The following is an 18,338-nucleotide window of genomic DNA, read 5'->3' as shown; positions in this document are numbered from 1 at the left end:
CATCAATAGCCTGGCTTCACCCCTCCTGTACAAGCCTTTCTCATTGTCCTGGTCCAACCCCAGAGCCTGGGAACACACACACAGGTCTGTTAACATCTCAGATCCCTCCCAAGAGATCCCCCACAGCTGAAGCCTCAATAAATCTGTCAAATTTAGGACAAGGTGGCTTCAAATCTCCAGAGCACTTGCATCTTGCTCGACAAAAATTGCCTCATCTCCATCAGCAGCTGGGACATCATTAATATAGTTTTATTATCTCTACTTGCTTAAAGTACCCCTGAGTGTGGCAGGGGTATTCCTTCTTATGTGAAAATAAATTTTTAAAAACTCCACCAAACTCCCAATGAGAACATGCAGGAGAAGAGGATGCTTCATCCTCCAGGCTCATGCTGATGCCTCAGGACTTTAGCTTTTATATTTTTCATATACTTGTAATCCTGTAATTCTTTAGTGTATAACTCTAAACTCCATATACAGTGCTAGCTGCTGTTCTCCCATTTTGGTCAGACACAACAATTCCTCTCCAGGCCTGGAATCAAGGACACCTCACTGCCTCGGGCCACAAGAGACGGAAACAAAAGTGAGTTGGGGGGGAGAAAACTTGGAGTAAATTACTTCATTTCCTGAAGCTGCAATTGGAAGATTAACCCCCAATATGAAAATGGCCAAGTGAGAACTCGTGCCCCATCATTGTCCATTTTTTTTGGGTGTAGCCCCTAAACACACCTCAAGTCCCTTCAATAAATATAAATGCTTTTTATTCCCTTAATTTTATCTGGCCTCTGTTTTTAGGCAGCCCATAAAGGCATCAGTTCCTGGCGAGCCAGGGATGGCACCAGGGCCCCCCTACCTTGTCACAGCACTCGACAGCCTTGGCGTACTCGCGCAGCTTCAGGTAGCACATGGCCAGGTTGAGGAAGGCAGCCAGCAGGAAGGAGTCAGAGGCTTTAGACTCCTTTTCAGACAAGCCATACTCCATCTCCAGCCAGGACACAATCTTCCCATACTGAATCACTGCCTGCAGGTACTTGCCTTCCTGAAAGGGAGCAAAAAGAGAGGCTCAGGCTGCCCCTGGAATGTCCCGTGAGCAGGGGACAAGTGGCATGTGGGGTGTTCAGCAAATACAGGGAAGGAGGAGGATCCCAACTCCTGCAGAACCAGCAGGTTTGGGAAAAGCTGAGCCACAACAGTGGGGAGCTGGGATGCCCCAGCTGGGAAGGGGAATGCAAAGCCCCTCAGCGTTGGCCCTGGCCTGGGAAGGGTTTGATCTGCTGTCCTCACAGAGCCAAGGCAATGCTGGGAAGGGATGAGATATCTCAGGGAGCATCAAGGAGTGAGAAAAAGGACGAGGGAGGGCAGGACTCACCCTCCCCAGCCCTGTCTGGGGGCACATGGCTTCTGTGACACTGATGGCTGCCAAATTCAGCCCCAGCTCCCCTGCTCTGCCTCTGCCACCCCCAAGTTCACAAACCTTGAAGTACATCGTGCCCTTCTCCTTGACCACGGCTGCCTGCTCCAGCTTCTCCTTGGTGTCCATCTCCCACGACTCCTTGGCCTGCAAAGGAACACTTGGAGCACTCCCAGGGGAGCAGAGCAGCCTCCCCTGCCCCAGCAGGCCCGTGCCACTCTCTGGGACAGCGTGGTGACACTCAGGGCTCAGCAGGGCTGTGCCACAGAGCCTGGAGACAGGTCCTGCCCCTGCTTTGGCCAGAGTGATGGTACAGGCAGGGGACCCATCCAGGGATGTGCAAATCCCATGGGCTTCTCCTGCATCCCATCCCCAGCCTCCTCATGGGCACAGCCAAGGGCTGTCTGGATGGACCAGCTTTTATCTGTGCAGTCCAGGGGGAAAAAAAAGAGGAAAAAAGAAGAAAAAAGGGAAAGAAAATAAAAGGAAAAAATGAGAAAAAATTAGGAAAAAAAATAAGGAGATAAAAAGGAGAAAAAATGGGAAAAAAGTAGAAAAAAAGGAAAAATGAGGAGAAAAAAAAAGAAGAGGGGGAAAAAAAGGGAAGAAGAAAAAATAATATTAAAATAAAAAGAAAGTACAAAAGGACAAGGTTAGGAACAAATAAGACACCCAGCCTTGGACCTGAGCCACAAGAATAAAACAAACCAACAGAGAAGAACAAATTGAGAACACGAAGCTCCTCGGTGACGTGTCCACTTCAGCAGGGGTTGGGCTGCAGCCACGCCAGGGACAAAGGCTGGAGGCTACACAGGCCCTGACATTCCTGCAACCCAGGCAGGGACAGGAGCTCCTCTGCCCTCACCTTCTCAAAGCTCTTCAGGGTCACCTCGTACACCAGCTCCGCGTTCCCCTGGATGCCGAATTTTGGCTTCCCAGCCTCACCAAAGCCGTACCTGCAGGGCAGGGGGAGGCACTCAGAGAGGGGAAAAACCTTATTTTCAGCAGAGCTCACCCATAAATGCACACCCAGATTGCCACCCATGGCTTTCTAACATTTTGGGGACGTTGGGTGATGTTACCCTCCATGAGCAAAGGTCCCTGTGGACATACAGTACCTATATTGGGAATCATCCCTTCTGGCTGCATCAAAGCCTTCTTTTCACACAGGCTTCTCTCCAGCCCTGGTCATTTCCAGAGGGACATTTTCATCTCAGACACTGGGCTTGGCTAAAGCCCTTTCACCTGTTTGTTTGTTTTTTTTAAATCATCTCAATATTCCTGTTTACATGCCGCTGGTCACCCCTGCTGCTCCTGCTGGTGTCCTCCGAGACTCTCCTGGAGAGTTCTATTTTCAGGATCACCATCTTCCACAAGGGCTGCAGGCTGAGAGCCACTCAGCGTCGCTGTGGAGATGCTCCTCACCGTGGGCTGAGGTAGAGGATGCAGTGCTCTCCCCTCTGCATCTTCTCCAGGGCCTTGTCAATGCCGATGGGGATGTCGTGGTCCTCCCCTTCGCCCACCACGAATTTCACGTCCTTGCAGTCGAACCTGTGGCCACCACAGAATCCCTCCAGGTGAACTGCAGAGGAGAAAGAGGGGCAGGATGACCCAGAATCACCTTGGAGAAAGGCGGGCTCCAAAGTGTCTTAGAAAGCATTTTATAAAGCATTCTCTCCCAAAACTCAGCAAAGCCTGGAGGAGGGAAGACCCAGGGCTGGGGGCAGCCTGGAGAAGAGGGATGGGGAGGCCTTGGGAACATTGCTGAAAAGCAAGGCAGGCATATCTTGTCTAAGCAGGGACCAAACAACAGATAAACATCGTGACTAATATGTTCCCCTCGTACTCAAGTGCACGAGTCAAGCCTTACTGGAACTGGATATTGCTCCTGGCACGGCGCCATGCAGAGTTTATCACGGTGATTACAAATCTTCTATACTGTGCTATACTGCCTTGACTCCTGCCTCCAAAACAAGGCCACGTTCTCCTGACTCTGAGAACTCAAAGTACAAGATAAACTTTTTTATTTTTAATCTTCAACCAGGAGCCGTGCTGTTCCAGCCCCAGAGGCTGGCAGAAGCGCAGGCAGAGTGGACACTGGGTACCTGGCACATTCTCCACCTGGCACTCCTGGCCTGGCTCTCCACAGCAAGATTATTCTTTATTTATTCAAACCTGAAGACGTTCCAGGCTTTGGGGACGCTTTTACAACCTTTGCATTCTGCCTGCAGGGTAAAAGGCATACACACACATGCAGGCAGGCATCGGGTAAAAGCAATTTCACAAAGGAACTCCTACATACTGTTGGGGGAAAAAAAAGCTAAAGCAAACAACAACAAAAAAAAAAGCTTTGTAAGAGGGAAAATTCACAACTGTTCTTAAAGGTTTTGCAGCCTGCAAAGACATGAGCTTTACCTTTGTTTGAGGGGAACAGAATGCAGCCTGAGATGCTGCAGGGCACTGAGCATCCTGCTGTGGGGGCAGGTGAGGGGCAGGACAAGCTGGGTCCCAGAAACAGCCACGAGGGTCTGGGCTCTGCACAGGAGAGCTGCAGCCTGGGCTGAAGGAAATCTGTGTCCATCCCCTGCCCTGGGACCCTCAGAAGTGCTTAGGAGGAGAGGCATGGACCAAGCCAGACCTGGCAGCCCCCATTCCAAGGGCAGGTCCAGGTGCCATAAGAGAGCCAAAGGATGGGGCAGGAGGTCAGGCTCTGCCTTGTCACCCCACTCTTGGCACCAAAGCCATGCTGGGACTCAAGCAGAGGGTGCTGAGGTGCTTGCCAGCTCCCTGGGACACATCCTGCATCCATCACTGGTGCTCAGTGACCACGGCAGTCAGGCTGCTGTGAGCTCACCCAGCTTGGCATGAGGACAAAAAGCAAATCCAGCTCCACCAGGGACAACCTCTGCTTTTGCACTACTCAAAACCAAGCTGGCCGGTTTTTTTAGGCACAGGAAATGTGGAAAATCCTGCCTAAAATACAGGTAAGCCAGCCACCCCACAGCACCATGCATTTCCCTGCACATTCCTGGCCAGCACAGATCCATGACACCTGACCCCAAAAGCAGCACGACAGCTCCCCCAGGTCCCACATCCCCTGTGGAATGTGGTGGTGATGGGAGGATCCACTTTAAAACAGGATGCACCAGGGGATGTTGTGATCCTTCCTTCCAAGGATAGTTCTGCTCCGTTTTAATTGCACAGAAAATCCGCCGAGCACGGAGGGGAAAATCTCAGCTCGGGTTTCCAGGAGTGGGTCAGCTGGTTCAGCCGCTCTTGGATTACAGAGAAAAAAAAGTCACTGAAGGAACATCACTCCGGTTGCAGCTCTGACTTATTGTTCTCTCAGTGCCTGCAGCGATTTTGTTTTTGAAGAGCTGAGAACAGAGTGTACTGAGTGCGGCTGGCACACGAACTTGATGTGCTGACAGCAATTTGTACTCAGATTAAAAACGGAGAAGGAGGAGGGGTGTGGGGGGAAAGGATGTAACAAAAGCTGGAATGTCAGATTTCAACTGCAGCACAGGTTTTAGGGACCAGAGCTGGGATTTAGGGTCTGTAAAACTTAAAGCCTATAAAAACCCGGAGGTACTTGCTCCTGGAAGAGTGATTTATCCCAGCCTAATTCCAGCACCTCCCAAACTACACAGCTGAGGTAAATCATCACAGCCCTGCTCCAGGGTGGACTGTGCCACCCCCAGCACAGTGACCACTGCTCAGACAGTAGAATTTGAGTCGAAATCTCATTTTTCCCTAAAAGAGTCTCGTTGGAAGAACCAGCCACTTAAAGCTGTGAGCTTGGTAAGCTCTCACAGCTCAGATTCAATTTCTCAGTTGATAAAGGGACTTTAGGATCTTTGCGTACACAAGCTCTGGAATTAAGAAATGAAAGTAAATGCCTCCCATATGGAGCAAGCCCTGTGTGTGTGTGTCTGAGCAGTTGCTAGGAAGGAAAAAACCCCAAACCCCAGTCTGCTCTCGCCTGTCCAGCCCCATGAAATGTCTGCTGCAGAAATGGGACCAGAAGAGGGAGAGCCCAATGGGATGGGAGCTCCTCATCCTCCTGTGTCAGCTGAGACCACCTCAGCCTCGGTCCCCTGCCATCAGCAGCCCTGTGGCCATAAGAGAAGGAAAAAGCCCCATTCTGTAAGAAATGTGATGAGAGCCCCTCCCAAAAATACCACCAACATTGGAATGAGGAGGCCAAAGAAACTGCTGAGTGTCCAAAATACTTCACAAGAGCTCAGAGGAGCATCCCCAGCTGCTCTCCAGCCCACCTGGCCCTGGATGGGTGTCACTGCCTCCCACCAGCCACCTCCAGCCTGTGCACTGCCAGGGCTCAGCTCAGGACAGGGATCAGCTCAGGACCGAGCCCTGCCTGTCCCAGGAGGGAGCAGCACTCACTCTCCACGGTAGCACCTTCATTGGGGTTGGAGTAACCTTCCCCCTTCCTCTTGATCCTCCGGATTATTCCTCCATCCTCAAACAAGTCCTCGCCTTTGAAGTCAAGCAGCTCGACCTAAAAAATAATAAAGGAAAAAGTGGGCAGAGAGTAGGGAAGGGGAAAGGAGAAGAGAAAAACAACAGAGAGCCACAAAGCAGCAGTTCATCCCCTGGCTGGAGAACCAAGCCAGCTAATTCTCCTTTCAGCTGACGAGCAGAAGTTGCCCATAAAACCCAGATCCAAAAACCACAGCATAATACACAGGATTTATTAGAAACTGGGACACATCCAGTACCTGAAGCATAACACAAAGTAACAGCAAAAATAAGTTTATTGAACCTGTAAGGGTACAACACAGCTGCTGCTGGAAGATGATGTGAAAATCCCTCAGAGCGAGCAGGAGCTTCCCCTTCATCCTCTGATGGGACCAGCTCTGACCCTCAGCTTAGTCCACACTAGACTTGGAAGGCCTGAGCCTTAATTTAGGACAGACTCTGTCCTTCCATGCCCCAACGAGCCCTGCCCAGGGAGCCCTCTGTGCCAAAACCTTAACTTGCCTACCACCCCTCAGCACTAATGGTTTTTTAGCACCTGGAGGCATTTCCCAGCTCCTTTCTCCTTCCCTTGTGCATGTTGAAACCAGGAATCTGCCCACTCCCTGCCCCAGCAGCAGGACTCTGCTAAACTGGAGTTTCAGTCCCAGCCTTCCTGCTCAGACACACATTTCTGAGAAAGCCCTGGCAGCAGTTCCTGGAGCAGAGGGACACATTTCAGGAATCCAATTTGGCTTGTTGGTTTTTTTTTCTTGTTGTGGATTTTTTTGTTGTTGTTTGGGCTTTGGGTTTTTTAAATTATTATTATTATTATTAATAATTTTTAAATTTTTATTTCTGAGCTGGCTGGCAAGGCAGAAAGGGAGCGAGCTTGCTCATCCACACACCAGCTCACCAGCATTACTTGCCTCAAAGAAGAGGGTGGCATTGGAGGGGATTTTGGGGGCACTGCCAGCAGAGCCGTAGGCATACTCAGGTTTGCAGAGCAAGTAGCAGATCTCTCCCTTCTTCATGGTGGCCACCCCAATGTCCCATGCCTTGATGACCTGACCTAGGAGAAAGGCAGGTGTCAGGCAGGAGGGAGCAAGCAGCAGCCCAGGAACAAACCCAGCCGGGGTGCAGCAAGGATGCACCCAAAGCAACCCCACGTTCACCAGTGACTTAAGGCAGGGCTGATGCTGTCCTGCAGCAGGATCAGGGTGATCCTGGGCTGATCCCACCCTCCACCATCCCAGGGATGGACGCCTGGAGCAGCTCACCCTTGCCCAGGCTGAAGATGAAGGGCTCGTTCCGATCGCGGCTGGAGTCAAACTTCTTCCCGTTGGCCAATTTCCCTTTGTAGTGCACATAAACCTTGTCTCCAATCATGGGACACTCATCCTCACTCCCAGGTCTCTTAATGATCTGAGAGAGAGAAACCACCTGTGAGCTGGGGCCATGGGTGCATATGGAGGGGGAGGGAGATACACACACAGGCATTTACATAAATATATACAAATACACACACACACATATACACCCCAGTGCTGCCCTGAGCAACAGGAGGGAGCTACTCAGTTTGCCCCTAAATTTGCCCATCATCAGCTCCTAAAAACAAATCTCAAAGTGGAGCCACAGCAGTGGAGCTGGGAGCTGGGCTGGGAGCAGAGAGCAGTCCACACTGGGAGGATAAACACCACGGCTCCAAACCTGCAGTGAGGGCAGCTCCACTCTGTCCATTTTACTCACATTTTACTCACAGGGGTGTGTCAGTTCACTACTCACTCCTTGTCAACACTTTTTTCTGAAGGCTGCAGCCGGGAACAAGCAGTTCTCGAGCTGAGGATGGAGCAGGGGAGGATGCTATTCTTGGAGGAAAGGTCCTATTCAAGTGGAGAAGTGTAAGTGCTGAGGAGCAGAACTATCCAGAAACGGCCCTGAATATGAAAAAGGGGCTGTGGAGCAGACTGGATGACCTCAGCAATGTGCTCTTTCTAATGTTTGTGAGTCACACACAGAAATGCTTTGTGGATTTACAGCTAATAATCTGATTAGGAACACAATAGCAGTGAAATTCATGGAGCAGTCTGGCCCCACCAGCCTCAACCACCACTCCATTCTCCTTTACTCCAAGCAATGCTCATCCTCTTTGCCTTGGAAATGAAAGAACTCAATCCTAGAGCCCCGGAGCTGTGACCCTGAGGGCTGGGGACGCAGCCCAGCGAGGTGACCACAGTGCAGGAAGGCAGGACAGTGCAGATCCCCCTCACCTTCAGAACCCCTCGGTCCTTGGAGGGGGTGATGTCCTCCCCACGCTCAGCCAGAGCTGCTGCCTGCACCTCCCCTTCGCTCTTGGTGGCCTCATCAGTGGTCATGGTCTCCTTGGACCTGGGGGGACACAGCACACACCCCGTCAGCCTGGCAGGTGCTGCAAGAGGAAAGGGTTTGTCACCCTGCATGGAAACACAATGCACAAGAAAGCATTTTCCCCCAAAATTAAAGCAAGCCCAACACCAAAAGAATCCCAGCTATTTGGGTGGATAAAGAGAAAATTCATAGCAGCAATCTAAGGAGCTGAGGGGTTTTTGGGCAAACTGCTGGAGCACTGTGCTCCCAAATGTCACCACATAAGCAGCCAAGGTGCCAGAAAAGCCACGTTTTCCATTGAACACAGACTTTTTCCAATGGTTCCTGGTGAAAAAAAGAATTGCCTACAGTTTCAGAAACATATTTCCTGATGATTTCCTTCAGACCATGGGGCTATTTTGGTAGCTGCACTGCTGGGCGACACATCATCAAGGAAACATGTGACGGAGAATTAGAAAGCGATGGGATTTTTAAGACATAAACCAGATCTATTAAAGCCACTGTAATTGTGAAACTTTCCCACAGTCTTCAGCGTGGAAGCTGATGTTAACCAGCAGGAGAAATCATTCATTTGGGGGATTCAAAAGGAGCAAAGAAAGGATGTTTTCAGCTCCAAGGAGAGATAAGTCGCGCTGCAAGAAGAATTGCTTTCCTCGCACCCGGGTGGAAAGGGAAGGACTGGAGCCCGGCCCCCCCAGCACAGGAAGCCACTGAGACACAAAGAGCCCTGAAATGGAAGAAGCAAAGAGAAAAATAAGGGAACTACTTGTTGCAAGGCTCAATTATCACAGTCTTTCGGGTGATATTTAATGGGATTCTGCTGCCTTTGCTCCACGCTGCTGGGGTTTCAGATGGGAGCATCTTTTAAAAATAGGATTTAAAAAGCAAAGCAACATGTGGTGAGACCCATTTTCTCACAGGTATTTATTGGAAAACGTGCCATGGGTTGCTTTGGAAGAAATGTTCGATGATGTGGGTGGTGAAGGGAAGGGAAGATGGTGAAGGGAGATGGATGCCCCATTCCTGGGAACATTTGGGTGAGTTTGGACACAGCCCTGAGCAACCTGGTCTAGTGGAAGGTGTCCCTGCTCATGGTGGGGGGACTGGACTAGATGCAGCCATTCCATGATGCAAACCATCCCATGATTCAATGATTGGGGTGCTGGGATGCCCTCCAAACCACCACAGCTTTCCTCTTGGAGAGGAGTGAGGAGGAGCTGGTGCCCATCCCAGCACGGGCATGGCACCAGCTCAGGACTTCCCAGCACAGATCCCCTGCAGCACCAGGGATACATCATCCATAACCCACCCACCAGGACCAGGAGGAGCCCAAAAGAGCAGCAAAGCTTGCCCGAGCATCACCACCTTGTGAGGACAGAACCTCCTCAGTTCCACCAAGCAGCCACGGCTGGGATGCAGGAGACGGACAGGGAGGTGCTGGCTCCGGCTTGCCAGTTGCTAAATCCCACCAAGAGACATCTAAAAATACACCCTACGCATCCTTCTCATTATTTTTCTACGTAAGCAATTAGAGGAGTCATCCAGGGAAGCTGGCCAAGGCGGGCGGGAGGGGAGAGCTCTGCGTCAGCAGCCTGGGAGGGAAGGAGCCCACAGGAGCCAGCTCTGGAGATGTGGCCCTCGTTAGGAAAGAGCCCCAGGAGCCAGCTCTGGAGATGTGGCCCTCGTTAGGAAAGAGCTCCCAGCTCCCCCATCCAGCAAAAACGGCTCCAAGTAGGTTAGAGAAAAGAGTGCACTGCTCCCACTTATCTCCCATTTGGAGCGACAGGAGGAGGCTGGCCAGGGGCCAAAATCTCAATTAATTTGAAACAAACAGTTGTAGGGAAAAAAAAAAAAAAAAAAAAGAAAATATCTGCTACTCCCTGAGGTTTAACTAGAGAGCAGGCAGGGATGTCACCGAGCACAGCAAGCTCGCTAGTGGTGTCAGAGCCTGAATCTTCTTGTTTGTGTACTCTGGATACAGGGAGGGCATTAATTAATTACTCTGTGCAAAAGTCCCTGGGTGTTTCTGACACCCCAAGCAGGTCCTGCTTTCCCGTTGCTGCTGCTACCCACAAGATTAATGCTGTAAGTCTGTAAATGAAGCCAGGATAAACCATCCTCCCTCCTCTGAACATCCACACTGCTCATTTCCCTGGGATAGAAACACAGATGGGTCGGAGAAGCACAGAAATAAATAAAAACCAAGGCTTTTAATCTAACAATTCCCTCTCCACACAGGTGCTGCTGTCTCCCAGCACTGAGGAATAGCTGGAAATGCAGAGGGGAGAATGGGATGCAGATGTCTGACCCTGGGCTGAGGACAGACAGGTATCACACATGCTAGGGTTTCACCAAGCACACCATCCCCAGCCCCGTTTCCTAGAAATCGGCATACCGGGAATCTGCCAGCTCCAAATGGAAACTTCATGTTGCAGATCCCTCCCAGAGGCTCTCAGGAGGGGAAAGGGATGGGGAGCAGCAGGGCTGGGCAGGGCTTTGAGGGGTCTCACCTTGCCACCATGCAATCCTCGGAGAAGGTTTGAAGGTGCAGGGAGAGTCCAGGCCCAGAGACACAGCAGGGAAATACCTGGGGAGAAAAGGGGGGGGACAAGAAGAAAAAAAGGTGAAAAAAACACGTATGCTTTTTTATTCTAAAACAGGATTCCAGGATTTCAGAAGAAGAAGGGAGAACAGAGCAGTTTTGAGCCACAGATCATGCTCCTCCATGGTCAGAAATGGGTGATGAAGACTATGGCCAAAATCTGTTTTGACTCCCTGTTTCCACAGAACAGCATCTCACCATCAGCTTTACAAAAAATAAATCAAGGCTATATCCTGTCCTACTGCTTCACGGGGATGAAAATTAACATGACAAAAAAATAAGAGTTGGCTGCTCTGGGGTTTGTTTTTTAAGACCCACTTAGCACAAAGCACTTTCACTTCACGGCACCACAGCAGCCCGAAAAGCTTCAGATTGCAACACAGGAGGGAGTTTCTTGAAAACGCAAAGGTCAGGCTTAAAAAAAAACAAATCTGAAAGCACAGCAGGGGGACGTGGGGCCCTGGATCCTGGTGATCATCACCCCAAATCTCAGCCCCTCGAGCTGCACGGCAGCACAGGGCTGCACATGCATCCCCCAGCACAGACTGAGAATGAAGAATAACCCAATTAGTGCAGCTGCTGCCTCTCTCCACTGTCCCACAGTGGATTGCTTCCCCTTCCATCACAAACTGCTTTTTTTCTAATAAAATCCCTTCTTGCTGAGCAAGCTGTGCCTGTGCAGCAGGAGAGGGAAGACCAGAGCAGTGGTTTCTCCTGGATGAGGGTGTTTTAAGACACCTCAGGGCCAGCCAGCTGAGCAGAGACCAAGGAACGTGATGGTAATGAGTTGAAATTGGGATTTCTAACAAAATATGACCTTCCTAAGATGGACAAGCAGCTCCACATAAACCTCAGCTGCATCCCAACACATAAGGACACACCTAGACATTGAGTGCCATTTCTCATACTCATACATCACAGTTAATTAATTATTTTTTTTTTTAAATCCTGATTTTCTCCACCTCCTTCAAAACAAACAGGGAAGCCATAAAATTGAACCTATTGTTCACCAACTAAGAGCTGCCATGGATCAATTTACTTCCTAGCCTGCGCGTTGTGCAAGCGGCCAACACCCCGGCGGGCCAGGCACGGCAGCTCCCGTTCCAACAAAAAACCAAAATGCAAACGGAGCTGCTGGGATTGCCCAGCACCCTGAGGAGCCCCCATGGCACCCTGGGCGAGCCCTGATTCACCAGGGACCAAAGCACAATCCCTGGTTTCCTGTATCCAGGTGAACAACGTGGAGACCCTGGTACCAAACAGTGCCAGCCACACCTTGGGGACATTTCAGAGAGGGATGCAGACCCCAGGCACCTCCCAGGGACCACGAGGTATCTGTCTATGAGCACAAAAGCACCATCAGGGGAAGGTTTTAAAACCATTAAGAGGATAGCAAAGTGAAGAAGAAAACTACTGAGTGCAGCTCACTTACGTTCCCATCCCACTGCCCGCATCATTCTGCCTAGCGAACATTTTTAAGCTTCTGAAATGGTTTTATTTAAGGTTCAAGTCATAACTAATTGATTTTTTTTTTAACATATGTGGGATAAGAGGCTGTTCCTCAGCTGCAGCAAGAGGAACAAGTGAGCAGGATGGGTCACTAACCCTGCCAGAATAAATATCTCAGGCAAAAGGAAGATGGGTTCAGTGTCTCTGCATCCCCTGGGGTGAGGTGAACAGGCCCGTGCCAGCAACACACAAAAGACTTTCAGAGAGGAGTGGTTTTATCCCCCCCCCCCCCAGTTCACAAAATAAACCCATTAAAAATTATCTGGCTCTTCTGCTGGTTTTCTAGCAAGGAAATGCTTGCTTGGTTTTCCCAGGTCACTTCAAAAAAAAAAAAAAAATAAAATCAGAGGGATAAAGCTGCTCTGAACTCTCTGGTGAGCAGCCTGTGGTCTATCTCCTCCAGAGTGGGTACCCACAGACACAACACCCTCCACTTTCATATCAAAGGGAATTAAGAAAAAAAAAAAAACCAGCATTTTCTTTTCTCCTCCCTTATTTTGAAGGATAAACTTACATCAGGGCACACAAAATCCACAGACATTTATGGGTAGCTGCTGTCCCCAGGGGAGAAAGTTGAGGATTCTGCACAGAGATGCTCTGCAGCTCCTTTCCTACCTGTCCCCAAAGCCACCCCTGGCCCCAGCAAGGATTTCAGCTGCTTCCACCACAAAAATCACAGAAGAGATCCTCAAAAGATTGGAAAAACCAGGAATGCCCAAAGCCTTTACTCTGCATCAGCAGGGAGAGGCAGCAGCCTGCACCCATCCTGCTCCTGAGGGGCTGGCACATTTTGGTGATGGCTAAAACAAAATAATCCAGGAAATATGGTAATAATGAGGGTATAAAGGGCTGTTCCACACCAGCCTGGCCTTCCTGGGAGATGCCTGGCACCCTAACAAGCTCAGAGGCTGTAACATATAGACATGAAACAGTGGGGAATGCAACCTCCTAAAGCTCTCATAAATTGGGATTATGTAACTGGACAGGGAAAAAAAAATAATAATATAGCCAAGCAGGTTATATAAACCATCTGTAAAATGTGAGAAAGTACTTGACATCCCACTACCCACTCCTTGGCACCCTCTCACTGGGTTTTCTGCCACCAAAAATGAGTGAGGTCCTTTCAGTTGGGTTTTCTCCTCTGGTCAAAACAAGCAGGGACAACAGACCAGCCAGGCTTCTTGGAATTAAATATTCCACCTCTGGCTGTTAAATGTGAAGTTTCCCTCCCCATAGGGCAAACCAAGGGAAGTCCAAGCCCTCCACAGGCGACTCAGAGCAGCTCCTGGCAGCAGCTACACCAGTGCTGAGCAAATTGAATTTCAAGTGACAGTTTGGGGGGGACTAAAATAAATACTAAACAGAAATAAACAAGAAACTCCTTGTTTGCCAATTCTGTTTTGATTCAGCCTTTTCTCCGGGATAAACGTGGCAATTAAACTTGGATTTATTTAATTTTTTTTGTTTGTTTGTTTGTTTGTCTGTAAAAACATCTCACTGCTCAGATTTGGGGTTTTCTCCAAGCAATTTGCAGCCAGGTGACCCCTGGCAGGGGGAACGCTGGGTTTGGTGATTGATCCCCACAAACGAGGGTTCAGCAGCACCTGGAGCATCCCCAGGGCTGGAATCCCCAGCTCAGCACCCAGCACTGCCAGCAGCAGCTCTGGCACCCAGAAATAACCCAGCACCCAAGACCAGCTGCCCCAGGGGCCTATAAATGCCAAATTATTTTGGGCAATTCCCAGTGAAACCAGCCTGCTCTGGTGCCAGGGGAGGGTTTCTTGGAGAAGCATCACAAGAGGACGAACTGCAGGAGGGGACCGGGGTGGCGCTGCCATGGCTGCGAGGGGCAGGAGGGGCAGGGGACAGCGCGGGTTTGGGGACAAGGCTGCTCCCCCTGCCAGCCCAGGGCAGCTCTGACACACACACACACACTGGTGTGCAGCACCTGGGCTGGGCAGGGAGCCTGCAGCCCACCCGGGCTCCTTTTTGGGATGGTGGCACATCCCAGGAATGACGCTCTTTGCCAGGCTCGCTTTATTTAGTGTAAATCAAAAAGGACTTGCAATGAGAATACTTTTCAATCTAAGAGGAATACTGCTATTTACAAAGATGGGACACTGCAGGTAGAGGATGATTTAACTGCAGTCCCTCACAGCTCCTGACTCTTCACTTCTGACAGTCACTTTACGATTATTTTCCTAATTTTCCAACGCACTCGCTTGCAAAATCAGAAATCCTTACTAATCACAATTACTAGCTATGGAAAAAGCCTGTCAGCTCCATGAAAAACAAGTTACATGAACAACTTGTACGTTAGAGCACTTGTGGCCACTTCCTTACACCCACAAGCACAGAGCACTAAAATAATAAAAAAAAATCCTTGCTAAGTAATATCTATTTCCCTGTAATGTGCACAAGATCAGGAGGAGCTTCACAGCTCCCTCAAGGGGCTGCAACAACTTTATTTAAATTCATGTAACCGAGAGTGACTGTAAAATAAAATTGATATAAAATAGTATAAAATGAGAAGTATCTGAGGACAAAGCATTTTTCAAACCATTTACAAAATATTTTTCCTCTGAGCCAGTCTGGGAGCTGCAGCCAGCCCGAGGAGGTCTTGGTGCCAAGCATCTCAAACCTTCCAGCAAACTTTCTCCTTCTGCAAGCAGGTAATTAATTAAAACACACATAACCACACAGCAGTGATGCTCCTGAGGGATGCAGTTTGCTTTTTTCTCAGGAATTGTCCTTATTTCTTGGTTCATCCCGGCAGGAAGGTGCTCTAACAGTGCTGGGAATGGACCTCAACATGACTGAAGTGTGTGCTGGGCAAACAGCCTTGGGAAGATGAGGTTATTTGCATTTATTAAAAAAAAAATAAACACAAAAAAAGCCAGATACAGGCTCTGCCAGACGTATTTAATGATTTTCTTCTCCTCAGCCCTTCAACAAGACAGGGGAGGAGGCAGAAGGGAGGCAGCTTGCTCATGTTTTAAAGGAAGGAGCAATTTGTGCTTTCAACTTTGTTTTAACTTTTAATGCCAGTTCCCAGGTTGGCTTTGATATCCCAGTGATGCCCTCAAACCCACCTCAAGTTTAATAGCTCCTTAGGTTGAGACATTATTTAAACTCTATCTTTAAAAACATAAAGTATCAGCTCCTGGCTGTTTCTTTTTTTTTTTTTTAAGGGTACTTTTGTTTTTAAGGGTACTTTCATTATTTGCAGCAATTCGGTGCAGCTTTGGAGCCTTTCCATTATATTTTATTCTTAAGGGCACTTTTATTATTTGCACCGGTGGGGGCAGAAATTCGGTGCAGCTTCGGAGGCTCAGCTGGGAGCTGCATTCTGGGGACACAGCGATGTCAGAGCCATCTCCCACGAGCTCCTGCAGCCCATTGTGTCAAACGCAGTTTCCTGGGAAGAGCAGGCTCGCTCCAACGCGCCTTTTAAAAACAGAGCCTCTGCAGGAGTTTTTATGTCCGGAGAGGAGGGGTAAACGGCAGGAACTTTTAAAAAATCACATTTACCTTGCGCAGCCACTTCTACCTGCTGCGGGCAGTGATGCACGCACCCTGCGGGCTCTCTGTGCTCGGTGCTGTCAAAGGAAGCGCTCCGGGAGCCTCGGATGGGGCCGGGAAAAGCGGAATCCGCCCGGGCAGCACCGGCAGCGGCCCGGGATGCGCCGGAGCATCCCCACGGGAACTCCCCCGGCACCACGGGGGCTCCATGCAGCACAAACCCCGCTCCCACCCTCACCCCGCGGACGCCACCATCCCCTTCCCCAGCGCCCCAGCCCCGCTCGGTGTCCCCCGCGTGTCCCCAGCGGGGTCCCCAGCCCCGCACCGCCGCACGCCCCGGCCGCGCCTGACCCGCGGCAGTCCCGCGGCCCCGCACGGGGTGTGGCGGGGGCGCAGAGCCGCTCGCGGGGCTCTGCAGCCCGCGGCTCCCACCTGTGGCCGGGGCTGTCGCCGTCGCTGTCGCCGCCGTTGCCGCCGCCCGGCTCCGAGTGGCCCCGCGCGCCCGCCCGGCCCGGCCGCCCCGCCCCGCGCCCCGGGCCCGCCCCGCGCGCGGTTCATTGGCTGCGCCGCCTGCCCGTCTCCAGTTCTCACCTCGCCATTGGCTGCGGAGGAGGGGATATGCAAATCAGAGCGCTGTGGCACCGGCGGGGCTGGGCGGGAGCGGGGACAGGAACGGGGACAGGGAAAGGGGACGGGGTACAGGGACAGGGATGGGGGACAGGGAACGGGGGACAGGGGACACGGGAGAGGGAACAGAGGGCAGGAAGGGGGACAAGGACAGGGGACAGGGGAAAGGGAAGAGGGAACAGGAACGGGGGACAGGGAACAGGGATAGGGGACAGGTGACAGGGAACAGGGACAGGGAAAGGGGACAGGGACAGGGACAGCCCGGGCCGGGAAGTGCCCCGGCGCTCAGCCCCACGCAGCGCAGCGCTCCTCGCTGTCTGTCCCCAACCCCGCGGCTTCGTGCGACCCCCGCAAGTGCCCCGAGGTGCCCTCGTTCCCCCCGGCTCCCCAAGGGCATCCCAATCCCTCGCAGCTCCTCCGGGGGTTACAGGAAACACCGCGCTAAAGGGTGAAAAATTGCCTCATGGCTGTGGGTTTGGCGGACACAGCGCTGCTGGAACGCGCAGAAATGTTCCAGTTTGGGATATAGAATTAAGATTTTTATCAAGAGCTGCCTCAAGAATAAACCCCTCCCGAGATTAGAAATCAGAGCTTTTGTGATGAAACACCTCATCCCTCCTCATTGCTGCAGCGCCTGAGCCAATAGGGGCAAAACAATTTGGGGGCAGATTTAAATTGGGGCATCTCTGAGTGTTTTTATAAAGTGGTCATTTTTTACCAGGTGTGTGCTGTAATGAGTGCCCACAGCTCCCAGCCTGCACCCTCATTCCCACAGGTTGATCCAAAAAAACCTTCAGGGCCAGGCTGAAGGCAGCCCTGCGTTGGTGGGTGCTTTCTCACAGGTCTGCTCTATACGCTGAGTTTGATTTCCCCAGTTGTAATTTAGACACTGGTGTCACTCATCAGAAATACAGAGTGAAAATTAAAGCCCGCTTTAGAAAAGGAAAACAAAAAATTGTTTTCATGGCATTTTATTTTCCCCCCTCTGAAATAACCCTGGTGAATCTTGCATCTGGTTTCAAGCATTTCCCTCCCGGCTTTAAATTTCCAAGATCTTTAAATATTCATTTACAAAACAAAATTAGAATATTGCGGGTTTGCAATACCAGGAAAACCCACAGCATAATTCCATCAGGCCCCTGAGATAACACCAAAACCCTGAAAAACCCCATGGGACCAATGGCACCAATGAGGTGGTTCAGCCTGCTTTGTCCTTGTACTACAAAAATGGTAATTTTTTTTTTTTTGTTTGCATAGAAAGCACCCCCCAAAAAATGCACGTGAATAAAGATCAGAGTTGCTTTTTTAGAAAATAAAAGACATCTTCCAAATCACTGCTCTGCCAGTGCCAGACCCCTCAGCTCACTCTGCTTTCTTGGGTGGGGAGCTGCCCTCAACCCTCCACTCACCCGGTGCTGGGGTCTGCCCCGTTCTCCCCCAGCCCTGTAACACAACCTGGAGGAAATCTGTTCCATAAATAATCCTGTTTGGCTTTGTGACGCCTGCCAGGGGTACTGCTTGTTCCCCCTCGCCCTCCAGCTGGCCACACATGTCCTGCCCCAGCCCCGAGCCCAGCTCCTGAAGGACAGGGAGCCTCGGGGAAAGTCTGGGAGCAGGGAGCAAAGCCAAGGCACCTGCTCCCGAGCACCTCGTGTGAGGTGAGAGCAGCCTTCGTGAAACAGAGAGAGAAAAAAAAATTATTAAAATAAAGCAGGGGATATTTTTATTCATCCTTGTCTTCTGCTAAAAATAACCAGCGTTAATCTGCCTGGAGAGCGTGGGGAGGAGAGGAGTCCCTGCACCTTGGCTGAGCCGTGAGGAGCCACA

The 18,338-nt window shown here is 50.7% G+C and overlaps 1 protein-coding gene across 5 annotated transcripts in view; it reads right to left on the bottom strand.

Annotated features, from left to right (window-relative positions):
• Positions 1-16,368, bottom strand: part of FKBP5 (FKBP prolyl isomerase 5) — a 19,426-nt gene extending 3,058 nt beyond the window's left edge. The window contains exons 1-11 of one of the 5 annotated variants that reach the window (XM_066565179.1): positions 16,317-16,368; positions 10,762-10,838; positions 8,155-8,312; positions 7,165-7,309; positions 6,814-6,956; positions 5,813-5,927; positions 2,834-2,990; positions 2,274-2,364; positions 1,472-1,555; positions 851-1,036; positions 1-66 (exon numbers count right to left, since the gene is read on the bottom strand). The exon at positions 1-66 is cut by the window's left edge and continues 174 nt beyond it. In XM_066565179.1, coding sequence (XP_066421276.1) covers positions 1-66; positions 851-1,036; positions 1,472-1,555; positions 2,274-2,364; positions 2,834-2,990; positions 5,813-5,927; positions 6,814-6,956; positions 7,165-7,309; positions 8,155-8,259 — 1,092 coding nt within the window. In that variant the 5' untranslated portion in view covers positions 8,260-8,312; positions 10,762-10,838; positions 16,317-16,368. Of the gene's footprint in view, positions 67-850; positions 1,037-1,471; positions 1,556-2,273; positions 2,365-2,833; positions 2,991-5,812; positions 5,928-6,813; positions 6,957-7,164; positions 7,310-7,669; positions 7,864-8,154; positions 8,313-10,646; positions 10,663-10,761; positions 10,839-16,316 lie in introns of those variants that run through there. The other 4 variants (XM_066565174.1, XM_066565176.1, XM_066565177.1 and 1 more) reach the window with 4 other exon arrangements.
• Between the last annotated feature and the right edge of the window lie 1,970 nt (positions 16,369-18,338).

This window comes from Molothrus aeneus, chromosome 24 (assembly GCF_037042795.1).
Source record: "Molothrus aeneus isolate 106 chromosome 24, BPBGC_Maene_1.0, whole genome shotgun sequence".
Taxonomy (NCBI): domain Eukaryota; kingdom Metazoa; phylum Chordata; class Aves; order Passeriformes; family Icteridae; genus Molothrus; species Molothrus aeneus.
Note: the sequence above shows the minus strand (reverse complement) of the source record. Positions and strands in the feature narration are given on the sequence as shown.